The 12,402-nt window shown below is 43.3% G+C and overlaps 1 protein-coding gene across 5 annotated transcripts in view; it reads left to right on the forward strand.

The window, feature by feature from the left end:
* EBF1 (EBF transcription factor 1) overlaps positions 1–12,402 on the forward strand; it is a 275,393-nt gene that overhangs the window by 11,305 nt on the left and 251,686 nt on the right. For all 5 annotated transcript variants that reach the window (XM_065643903.1, XM_065643904.1, XM_065643906.1 and 2 more), the window contains exons 5-6: positions 908–981; positions 8,019–8,087. In XM_065643903.1, coding sequence (XP_065499975.1) covers positions 908–981; positions 8,019–8,087 — 143 coding nt within the window. The remainder of the gene's footprint in view (positions 1–907; positions 982–8,018; positions 8,088–12,402) is intronic.

Consider the following 12,402-nt stretch of genomic DNA (forward strand, 5'->3'; position numbering starts at 1 on the left):
AGAGATTCAGGAACCTCAGTGCTGTCACAAGATGCTGTTGCAAAGGCAACTCTTTTCCACTCGTTTTGCTGCTGGGGGGCTGCTCCCCAGGACCAGGGGTGCTTAGAAAACATAACTCTGTCGTGATGAGATGGACACCCTTGCGGCTGTGAGCACTAACCCAGTTAGCGCGTAGTGCCGATCCCTCCCCATCACCACCAGTTCTGCTGGTGGGAGGACTGCGAACGTAGACTCTTCTTGCAGTGCGAATACACCGTCTTTCCACAGTTTTAACTTAAAGGATTCTCCCCGTGCTATCGCAGAGTCAAATTTCTCGGGCGGGTTTATCCTCTGTTTTGGTATTCTCTGCTCTGGTAGGGCCCAGCTCTCACTTATTTATATCCCTGTAGCTCCGGAGTTGCTCTCCAGAAAGTGGTGGATCACGAGGTTCAAGGGGAGAATCAGGCCCAGGCGCTTTCTCAGGAGCTACCAGGAAAATGCCTGGGATGCGCAGCTTCTGTAATTAAAAATACACGAGCTCTCTCTTTTTCAGTCTTTTTTTTTTTTTTTTTTTTAAATGAATAGCACCCGAAGTATGCCAAGTCTTGGCGTTTTATTTCTTCTTTTATACATTTTTTTCTAATGCTATTAGGTTTATATTTTATTCCAAATTGAAAAGAAAATTGTGGTTGTCTTGACTACTAAAAAAACCCATCCTACACACCACTTGAGAGATGTGCAACAGAGAGGGGGGAATTTAGCTGTACTCAGCTTCTGTTGTTTTCCAGCTACAAGTCTTGGAGCAGGTTTGGTGGAGACGTGGTCTCTTTAGCCTGCAACTTGGCTTCAACTCCAGCTGTGCCTTTAGTTACTGCGATGTGTTTTTATTTTCTCCAAACTCACAGCTAAAAATATGTTTTGTTTCTAGGCGATAGTATATGAAGGCCAAGACAAGAACCCAGAAATGTGCCGAGTTCTGCTCACGCATGAAATAATGTGCAGGTAAGAAATACCCCCCCTTCCAGTTAATTAGTGATGAGAAGGTGAATCTGTCTCTCAAAATCTAGGTTGAACCTGCAGCTATTTTCAGACTTAAATTTGTCTTTCTCGCATTAAACAATCCCAAAATAACACAGTTCAGTGTGTGTAATTAGCAGCAAGGTCTCAGTCATCACATTAGTTTTCAATTATTTATAAAGAGTTATTCTTAACAGAACGCTACTGGTTTTCATTTAGACACCGTAGCCCGCAAAAGGTCCCTTCGCCAAAATTAACAGTCAAGTATAGTCTTCCAGCAACACACGTCTCTGTCCCCAATTCCCAACAAAACGCCCTCAGTAAGATGACAAAAGTGTTCGGTTTTGGTTGCATTATTTATTTATCTATCTATTTATTTTTTAATTTTTTTTTTCTTCTGGGTGTGCATTAAGACGTGAGGTCAGGAGCCCTGTTTTGTCCCAGCTGCTGCGCACGCAGGGTCCCCGCTCAGCGGGAGCGGAGCAGGCGATGCTCCTCCATGCAAAAGATCTCTTCTTTTTTGATTCGGCTCTGCCCTGTGCTCTCTTCCTCTGAACACGCCTGCCTGGGGTTGGTCACTTAAATTCAGGACAGTCAAATATCTTCTCTCCCGTACACGGTACTTCTGCAGCTGTTTCCTTCTCTTTTCTGACTGATTGAAATAGGTGAAGCCTCTTCTGCTTCCTTTTTACCACAGAGAAGGCAGCATCTTCCCACAGACCCCTCCGACACCTAGCAGAGCTTGACCTTGCAGTCTCATTAGTTAGTGGGTGTTTTTTGCATGTCTGAAAAAGTCATTTGTAACATGTTATTTGATGGCAGAAAATAATTCCCTGGTGGAAGATGAGGCATTCTTGCATAAGCTCATTGTTACAATCAGTTGTTTTAAGCCTGTAAAAATGCCATTGCATGCGTTGTAACTTTTACAAAACACACTTACTAAAAGGAGTACCTTGAGGGTAAAAACTAGGACCCACTTCTAAGAGAATAAACTTGGATGAGGGTTTCCTGGTGGGGGAGAGCCTTAGACAAAGTATTCAGATGGAAACTTCTCTGTTGGTTGATTTGTTAATTTTTTTTTTTTTTAATTCTTGGGGATCTTCATGTTTTGTCCTCCATGGCAGCTCCTCATGATAAAACCCTGCTCGAGGGCAATGCTCTGCCATGCTGGCAGAGAAGGAGCTTCTCGCTTTGCCAGCCTGGGCGAAACCCCACGTAGCCTCCCCAAATCCTTCGGGATGTTAGTTTTCAGGTCATTTTTTTCTAGGCATTTGGTAGGTTTGACTTCTTCCAGGAAACCAAAGAAAACCCGTTACAGCCCGGGAATGATCGGAGTATCTCCAAGAGGTGGCTGAGCTGCTGCTGGGAGCTGCAGTGTTGCTTTGCTGGGGACTCCTGCCCAGTTCTCCCTTTCCAAATGGAAACCCAGTTGTGCTGACAACTCCTACTTGCCTGAAAATTCATTGGCCCAATTAACACCACTTTCACACTAGACACCTAGCTAAGAACAATTCATGGAAATATTAAAGGAGGCCCCCAACCTGATAAGGCTGAAGTGTGTGCTTTGCTTTTCTCCTGTAATAGACCAGTAAAACAGTGGGACTGTTCATGTGAGTAAAATTAAGCACATGCTCAAGTGCTTCCTACATCAGGGGCTGAATCTGCTGTTAGTCCTGGGCGATGTGCCCTTCTGGTTCTTAAATGGCCAAGTTTTGGGGTAGGGATTACATCTGCCAGCCACTCACTGACCCATTTGTGCGAGAGTAATAATCTCCTACTTTAATGTATTAATTTTCTTACAAATACTTTAAAATATAGCGAGTAATAAGTAAATTGAAACTTTATATAGAGGGCTGAGTTTTAACCAGAAGACTAAACACCTGCATCAAAGACTTATGACCATTCAATATACTTTGACTGAGATAAAATTATTTCTGTTCCAGTAATGTGGAAAGATATGAAGTCTTTCCCTTTATTTAAGCACTTGAGGCTTGCTTTGTTCTTAAAATTCACTAGATCGGGAGCCTTATTCTTCTTGTATTTGTTTACTGCTAGTCCTTGCTTTGTGTTTCATAACCATAAGGTAGAGAGGTAGGAAAAAAAAAAAAAATCTGACCATGGTAGGCAAATGTTGTGTGCCCGATGGGGTGGGGGAGACATATTCAAATTTCTTGCAGCTCATATTAGATATTACCCACTTCCTTTTCTGCCTATACATGTGTAAGAGGGTGCTGTTTGTTTACCAGGCCGCTTGACCCTATTGCACAAATCTGTCATCCATTGTGCTGCTAACACTCTTTTAAATTGCAAATCTGATGCTCTTTAGGGGTCTAGAAGGGAAAAAAAAATCTCTCTCTCCACACCATTCTGTTTCTCTTGATTTCTTGCCTGTTGTAAGTGGAAGTTGGGATGTGCTGAATTTGCACCAGGGGTGCAAATGCAGCCTCAATTATAAGCATAAAATTAGAGTCTGTTCCCCATTAATCAGCCCAGCTAATTGCTATGCACTACCATTAGCCATATGGTGTGAAAGACAGCTTGCTCTCCCTAAGATGAAATTTCTTCATTTCAGACATGAAATAGTGAGGGCTCTGTATTTTAAAATAGCTTGTTTTAGATATTTAATTTCTAAACAACTTTCAGCAGTGCTTTCTATCAAGGCTAACTGCACAATAAAACTTTGCATTTATGTGACAAAGCTGGGTATTTATAGTATACTACAACTACGGCATGGATAAGACAAAGAATTCAAATGTATAGGAGAGTCCTGGTTGTGGTAGGAAAGCGGGGCTGAGGTTTGCTTCAGGTGGCTGTTTATTTCAAAGGATTTCATTGCATTTAGTCAAATATAAAAATCTACACTGTTGGCAAAAATGTTAGTAGCTGGGGAGAACTCACAGCCTCAGTGGAATTTATTAGTATTGTAGGCAGCGTGGGGAAGGACATCCATAGTTAATATTGCCTCAACAATTTCCATTATGAAACCTTCAGTGGCTTACAGCTTTGCCAAACTTAAACTGTTCTGGCTGAAATATCCTTTGCAGGGTGTCAGCCTCAGGCTGACTTTCTTTGGAAAGTTTCAGCTAAAATGGTTCAGTGATTTCTGAGAATGAGGTTGGAGTAAAATATGGTTTTTGTCTGTGTAAAGTAAAATCTTACAGCTGTTTTGGCAAGAAGCTCCTGCACCTCCACACTTCAGGGCAAGGAGCCCGTTTGGGGCAGGGGTTGTCCCAACCGCATCATCTGCGGGATGAAGCCCTCCTCGCCGGGAGCTTCTGCAAAACCTCCCGCACGGACTCGCTAACGACTTGTTAGAGCCTGGCAACTAGATGATCGGAAAGTCGCATTTGTGCTGGCCACGCGCCATCGCCCCGTAATTTCTCATTGTTCATTGTCCCCGCGGAAAGCCGGAGCGCTCAGATACGCGAAGCAGGGCTCCCCTCACGAGCGATGCTCCTGCCTGCCGGGGTGGGGATGGGGGAGTTTGGGGGTGCCAGACATTGGGGTGAGGAGGCCGTCTCCTGCGCACCCATGGCAGGGCTGGGATGGAGATGCTCCAGCGCAGGGAAGGGAAGAAGAGGAGGAAGATGTGGAGCAAGACGGCAGGAGGGCAGCAGGTCCCTAGAGGTTTGGGGTGAGGACAAAGGCAGCAACAAAAGCTGAGAGTGGTGGCGGCCAGGGGATGGGGAGGCCTGGAAAGGGGCAGGATGGGGATACGTGGGGCTTGGGCATGAGCCCTGGGGATGGCAAGGACAGCAATAGGAGAGGGGGAAACCTGGGTTAGCCAGAGATGGGGTGCAGGAGCCGGAGGGGGCTGCAGGGGCATGAGGCTTCCTGACTATCAAGGACTGCTTTTTTAAAAAACAAACAAGCCTCCAAACAAAAGAATTTTTACAGGCTTTTTCCTGTGGGCCAGCATGATGTTGTGCCCGAGCTGTGGCTTGTTGCCCCACTTGAGAATGGGTGTCACGGAGCGACAGCGAGGACAAGTCCTTGCCCTCCGGCACTTGGTGCCTCTCCCTGCACTTTCACAGAGCCCTGCTGGGAGCTGGAAGGTTTCTGGGTGACTGGGAGAAGCTCCTGGGAATTTTTAATCCCTTCAGAGAAAGGAGAAAGGGCGCTGAATATTTAGGAACTTTTTTTTTTTGCAAATGTTAAGTAGGTACTAAAGGCCAAAGCTTTCGAGGCGAGTTAAATTAAAAACACTTCTTGCTCCATGCAACCAGGTCTCAAACTCAGGGTTTACATGATGTTTTAATTCTCTGCATAGAAAAACTAGGGTAGAAGAAGCCTTGGATTCTGCTGTTGGGGGAAAAAAATGCAAAAGGCAATCTAAGGTTTAAAAAATAATTCTCTAGAACATGAAAGAACATTTGAGGTCTCCTTTCATGCCACAGAGCCACCAGGCAATGGGACATGCCAACCACACAGCCATTCCACCCTCAAATTCGCTCTCAAATTGTGGTGCAAGGAGTGAGGTCTCCTACTGTTACTTGCGATTATTGGGGTGCACCCCCCCAGCCAAACGAGGGGGCCTCCCAGTGAGCAACGTGGCGTCTCCCCCACTCTCAAAGCCGGGTTGTCCCCATCGGCCAGTGCCTGACTCCATCCCGCTGGCGGCAGGAGGTGACACTGAGGTGTCCACATCTCCGAGCCCTCGTGGCCGCCGCTCCCGCTGGGTTAGTGCCCCAGGAAGGTGCCGGGCTCTGGGGCTGGTGGTGCACGGATGGTGGTATCTGCCCATCTCGGGCTGGGAGCCTGGGAACCTTCGCTCGCCTGAGTAAGTGAGGCAATTTCTGTCCCTCCCGTCTGCTGTGAGAATGTCAGGACTAGCCCTGATTCGCTTCAGTCACAAGAACTGCATTGTCTTAACTTGTGCCAACTCTGTTTCTAATTACATTTTAATCATTTAAAAATGATTAGCAGTTTTTATTGCCTTGTTTGTGGGTAAATTTTCTCACCCCACACATTCTAGCTGCAGTCCAATGAGAAGTCCTTTTATAGGCAGAAAAGCCCCCCCGAACGTCCACATGACTATTTACCTACAGCATATTTTATTCCTTCCTAAATTTTAATACTTTCTGGGTGCCAAGGGTCTTGCATTTTCTGGTGGATCAATTGTGGTATTGTGCTGTAAAATTAAGCAGTTTTTTTTGGCAATCCCAAACAATGTAACTTCCACCAAAATGAAGATACCGCACATGTGTTAACTGTGCAAAGTTTCAGCCCTGAATAGTTGCCTTGAAGCTTTTTGCGGTGAAAAGAATTATGTATTTTCCTCTCTTTGAAAACAATTTTTTTAAAACCATGTTTAAACAGGCTGTTTTTGCAAAAGACCAAACCCCCTCCCTTTTTTTTTTTTTTGTTATCTTTAGTGTGGTTAGTTGCTTTATTGCTAATCTTGGTGGGTAACTGTATATTATTCACTCTATTGTTCAGCAGCACAAGAGAACCTTTGTCATACTCACAACAGGGCTATTTATATAGTGTGGCACTTCTGAGGGCTTCTTCCTGCCCTCATGTTCTTCCACCTTCTGGGTAAAAAAAAAATAGTTCATCTGAGTTGGGAGTGCAAGCGGTGGTTGCTTCTGCCAGCTGCTGAAATAAGGGCGACATGCAGGTCCCCGGGATGCCATTTGGAACAAGCTTGGTGGTTTCCAAAGATTTGGTTGCATGAGGTTGAGGTTTACCATAAAGTTTATTGAACGGAGAGATGTGCTCAGGTCTGGCCAGGGAGAGTAAACTGGGTGGTCTTCACTGCGTGTCGCTTGGTGCCGCCATAGGATGGGGTCCCTGCTCCCTGTCCCCAAGGCCCCTGTAGACATCACCCCACAGGAGCTGCCCAGGCTTCATCCATGAGGACCAAGGTCCCCCCACCCTGGGGACCAAGGAGACCTTGGGAAGACCAGGAGCTTCCTGATATTTTTCTTCCATTGCTTGCAGCCTTGACTTCAAATGGGTGATTTGCTGTTAAGGGATGTCACCAAACAGCAGTTTTCCTTGCTGGGTGGGTGTTTTCTCTTTGGGATGAGCAGGTGGGTGAAAGCCTGAGGCTTTGCTCACCTACACAGCTGTGACTTGTTCTGGTGGGATTACATGAGCTGCTGCGGAGAGCCAGGCAGCCCCTATGCTGCCCAGCCACAGCTCTAGACGCACTAGGAGGGATTCTCACCCTGAGCAGAAACACCCACGTTGCCTGTGAGTTTACCTGCAATATATTTATGCCTCCTAATGGACAATAACCCCGACAAGGAATTATCACAAACAACAATTTAACCTCTCTTAGGAAACAATGAGCCACCGTTAGTTTAAAAGAATCCCAGCCTAGAGGTCAGCGATGGAGCAGTGCTTTAAGAGACGGAGCTTATATTTCACATGCCTGCTTTGTATCCGAGCTGACGCAGGGCACCAGCCGCCGGAGCTGTGCTCTCCGTGGCGTTAGCGATCATTAACATGCTTGGAAAACTTGGGGAAAAACAGGCACGCTTGAGCATTAAAATCCACTGCTGATGGTACCGGCATTTTGGCTTCCCCATTAACAACGGCGTTTCTTAGAGGGAGAATAATTGTGCTTTCCGATTTCGGAGGGAGGTTTCCTGGTAGCTGAGAATTCATCTGTGTGTAGAAGCAGGAACAGCGTGTGTAACATAAGCGTCAAGCGAATCTAAAAACCAGGCTCAGCAGGGAAAAAGCTGCTTTATTTTGTGTGCGAGTGTACACAGGACAACTGTTAAACCCTGTGGAAAAGAGGCTGCAAATAGGCAGTTCTCCCTGTTTCGGGTTATCCTTGAATTATTGTTTGTGAAAGGGGCAAAACCCCTCTCTTTTTATATTTTCCGTTGCTAACCAGCTGCGCAAGAAGTTAAACATAGTAATTAACCCATATGTGACCCACTACATTTGACTGATTTCCAGGCAGGGACCGAGCGGTAACTCTAGCCGGCAATTTGAACCTGCCGTGTTCGTAATGATGATTTTACAGTGTAATGGTCGCACTAAATCCTTTCACTTTTGCTCTATAGCCGCTGTTGTGACAAGAAAAGCTGTGGCAACAGAAATGAGACTCCATCAGATCCAGTGATAATTGACAGGTAAGGACTGCTATTGTTTCCTTCCATTTTTTTTTCCCCCTCCTCATTATAATGAAACACCTGCCCTGTGTTGCTAATGGGGAAGAATTAGGAGTATATGCGGATGAAATTTTGTTTTTGATACCGAATTAGTTGTGCTTTGCAATTGCGATTGCCATGGAAGGGCCATATGGAGGATAACGGAGCGACCTGCTCTTTGGAGGGCTCTGGTTCTTGTAACTGATTCATGTGCATAAAGAGGAGATTTTTCTTTCTGATTTTCTGCGGCTCAATTCACATGCTGTGCCAGGGAAGCTTCAGGAATAAAATAATAATAGTTTGTGATTTATGAAATGTGGTTGGGTGCTTATAAATATTTAACTTTTATTTGAAAAATGTTTGAATCATTATCACTTTTAGCTACAGTAGTTCCGTTGGATGCAATCCATCTACATTTTAAGGTTTTTATTTATGCATAAAAACAGTTAAAAAAAATAGATCTGCAAAGTACTTTTTTTTTCCCTCCTGTTATTTTCTTTGGTTGGAATACGATTTTGACTGTATTGTCAGTTGATTAATTCATTTTTGCCTGTCTTAATTATTGTGTTTTTAAGCAGATCCATATTGCTAATCTGACATCACCAAGTAAATCGCTGTTGTACAATACATCTATTCGAGTTTTGCTGAGCCACGCATAGTTTCTGTGCTTGCAAATTGTGCAAAATGGTAGCCACACAGTCATTTTTACATTTTAATTGCCCAAACTCGTTGTACAAAGCCATGTGCGATAACCAGGTTATTATGCAGCATTACTCTAGAAGAGTTAAATGGCTGTGAAGTGTCTGTGATCAGCTGGGGGAAGCGATACCCCTCCACTAACGTGTGGGTAGAGGGACCCTGAAGGGAAACTACCTATACATATAGGGGGGAGAGTATAGAGTAGTGTGCTTCTCTTTGCATTATTGTCTGAGTTCATGCTTGCTGCATTAAGTTTAAAGTATCTTCTGTGCCAGTTCATCCATTTTCATGAAACACGGAAGGAGGTGCAGAGGGTTTGACGTGTCGAGTGGCACACGCGGGCCAGGGCTCTGGCAGAGCCTCGTCTGGCTTTGTGCTCATCCAGACTCCGATTTTCGGTGCTTGTTAGAATTTGGTGAGAAAGTGCATCTATCGGAAGCTCGTAGCAGATGTTTTGATTAGCTATAATAAGTAATCCTGAGAATGTTTAAATCTCAGAAGATATTTCTATCTGCTTTACCTAGGCATATTTTCATCTTCTGTGAGCATTAGGTGGTATCAGGGAAAGTGGGGGGGTGAAAACCCCACAGTGAAATCTGTGTAGAGATGTGTTTTGTAAGCGTGCTGCAGAGTTGAACGCTATAAACATGGTGTTAAGAGTGGCATTTTGAGTGACATGAAAGCTACAAAATTCACATGAATTTTTCATTGTACTGGAAAGTGAGATGTTAAGATGCTAATGGCAGGTTTACGGAAATATTTTGTTTAACTATCTAGTATGCAAAACTGCTAGTTGCAAAGTACTTTAAATTGTGAAAGCCAGGGGTGCTGTCTGTTACATGCTTCCTGCAAAATGGGGGAAACAGTTACATGAAAAAAAACAGATTTAGTTTCCTAGCAGTGATCAATTTATCGGTATTTAAATAAATTGATGCAAAAGGTACTAATTCTGAAGAGAGTTTTAAAAATGTGAGCTAAACGTACTCTGAAGCTGACAGTACAAACCTTACCTCCCATACTGAATGACGCTTGGCTTGTGAATGGGTTAAGCTTTTAAGTTCTTCACTTGGTTTTAAATTGTGACTTTGATACAGAAGGTTGATATGACTGTGGTTTGAATAACATTTGATTTTGACCTGTTCCTGTGGGTTGCAGCGGTATAAGAAATTTGACTCAGCAGTACTGTAATTAGCCCTCCCCATGTTTTTGAAACAGGATTGTGTTACCTGGATTGCATTAGTGTGGCTTCTATTGTTGCCGCTTCGCATCTGTCCCAGTAGGGTACTTAAAACCTTTTCTTGGCCGGGGCTAGTTCAAACAATTTAGGCCAAATAAGTATGTGCTTTATACAGTTAGTGGCTTTAGTGATGTTTCTTGTGACACTTATCCTATTCATTTTTTTTCCGCCTTTTAGTTTGGAAAGGATGCAGTGATCTACGTGGAGCTTTTTTTACCTTAAAATGAGTCCTTTAAAATTGTTCTAACGTTAAAATGCCTGCGCAAATCAGAACATGTGTTAGTTGTACTCTATTGTCACTTCTCCATGCACACAATTTTAAACTATTATGTCAATTGATATGCAAAACCATATTTAGCTATTTTTATTTGCATGTGAGCTTACAGAATTCATTTACCATTTGGGCTAAAGCGCTCCCACATGCCTTGCGCTCTGATAAAGTCTTGCCTATGGATTTAATCTAACTCTTGCATCAAATCCTACGAATCCACAGACTCTGACCTAACATAGACTTTAATGTAGCATCTATCCATGGGATTTTTGACTTATGTACTTACATGGAAATGCTATCCTCTTCTTACACGCCGGAATACTATTTCAGATTGATTAATTCTCTTTGATGAGGCTAGAGAAACTTGGGACAGATAGAGCTCCGTCTTTGTGGTGGTTTAGTGAACTTGGCGAAGAGGCCGTTTGGCAGCTCGGAAGTTACATGTGTTCTTTTTCAAACACTAGATACATATGAAAATAAATCGTATATTTTTATTTAATCAAAATGGGGGATTTAAAAAAGAGTCTGTAGTTGCGTTTGAAACAAGATATGATTTTATCCTTTATAAAATTGCTTTATACTTTGCTGTATTATAGTATCAGCAGATATAGCAGTGAAAGAGACCTAAAGAAATTTATACTCATAGCAATCTAAATTTTCTCTGGAGAACTAAATAAATCTATTATGCTCATAGAGCAGTCATTTCAAGGGAGTTTCTCGGAAACGTGTGTGTCTGAATCATCATCTTAGCATAGCCTGTATATTTTATCACTAATTCAGTTACATGTGTTGAGATGAAGCTCTGATGAACAGGAACTCATTTTAAAAGGGGTATTATTGTCACAACACAAATGCACAATTCCTCCTACAAGTGCAGTGGCAGGGCTGCATTGTAATCACACTTAAAGAAAACAGAGAGCACTTCCTGTTATTAAATTAAATTCTAGATCGATTTAACTTTCAAATTGTAAGTCATATTTGAATTTAAAAGGTTTGCAATAAAATTCCTGTGAAGAAATTGAATAAATTGTAGTTTTATTACCACTCTGGATATCCTGGTGGCCTAACCCTTTTCCTTACAGTTATCTTAGTTCAATAAATAAAACCTCATTAGACTATTCCCATTTCAATGAGTTTATTAAATTTTACAGGAGTAATTAGCATAAGCTGTGCTAGTTTTTTCTGGAAGACTAATGAGAAAGATTCCTAATTAGGTTTGCTTTGTAAGAATCAGAAAAGATGATAATGACAAAAGTCACATAGGGGAGAAAGTGGGGCTTTCTGTTATTCCTTGGTTCAGGAAAGAGGCTTCTCTCTTGGCATTGTGTTCCAAACTTTTAAACCCAATTTACAATTGTTGGGACCGATATTTAATGGTGTTGCCTGTGTCTGCTGGGGCTTCTTTACCTTTTATGGCTGCATCCAGTAAACAGGAGTCCTACTGACTGATAAAATAGGAATAACCACTGCAATCCCAAATATAGTGGCAGAAACATCTCAGCATTTAGAATCTATACCATATACCACCAGCTTGTGACATTGCATGGCAAAAGGGCTGAAAACTGCTCGTTTGGCCATTGCTGGTCCACCCCAAATTTTGCATTTCCCAGAGCACACAAGCAGGCTGATGACAGTGACTTGAAATTGGCTTTGCTGAGATTTACCAATACAGATGAGCCCTGCTTAAGAAATCTCATGACCGTCTTTCTTTGGGATAGATAAGTTTTAGTTGTGGTGTAAGTGAACGGGCTTAGTGCTGGAGCTCTCCTGGGTGAGCCTGTGTGCCCTGAGGTGGCAGGTCAGCCTGAGGACGACCAGGGTTTCTTCTAGCCCTTGTCTGGCCATATATTGCAGTTATCAGAGCTCTTGTCCTTGAAGCAGCAGTTGGCAACTCATGGGTTGGAGGCTATAATATATTTTTTATTATCTGCTTTATTATCTGATGACACCAAGGTACATTTTAATGCATGACCTGCTACAAGTGTTTGGAAGGCCTGTGTGCTTTTGGCACCTGCGGTACGGGATGCTTGGCCAGGCTCTATGTGATCTGTCCCCAGCTGCCACAGCTACAGAGGGAGCTACATATGGTT

The sequence above is a fragment of the Caloenas nicobarica genome, chromosome 13 (genome assembly GCF_036013445.1).
Source record: "Caloenas nicobarica isolate bCalNic1 chromosome 13, bCalNic1.hap1, whole genome shotgun sequence".
Taxonomy (NCBI): Eukaryota; Metazoa; Chordata; class Aves; order Columbiformes; family Columbidae; genus Caloenas; species Caloenas nicobarica.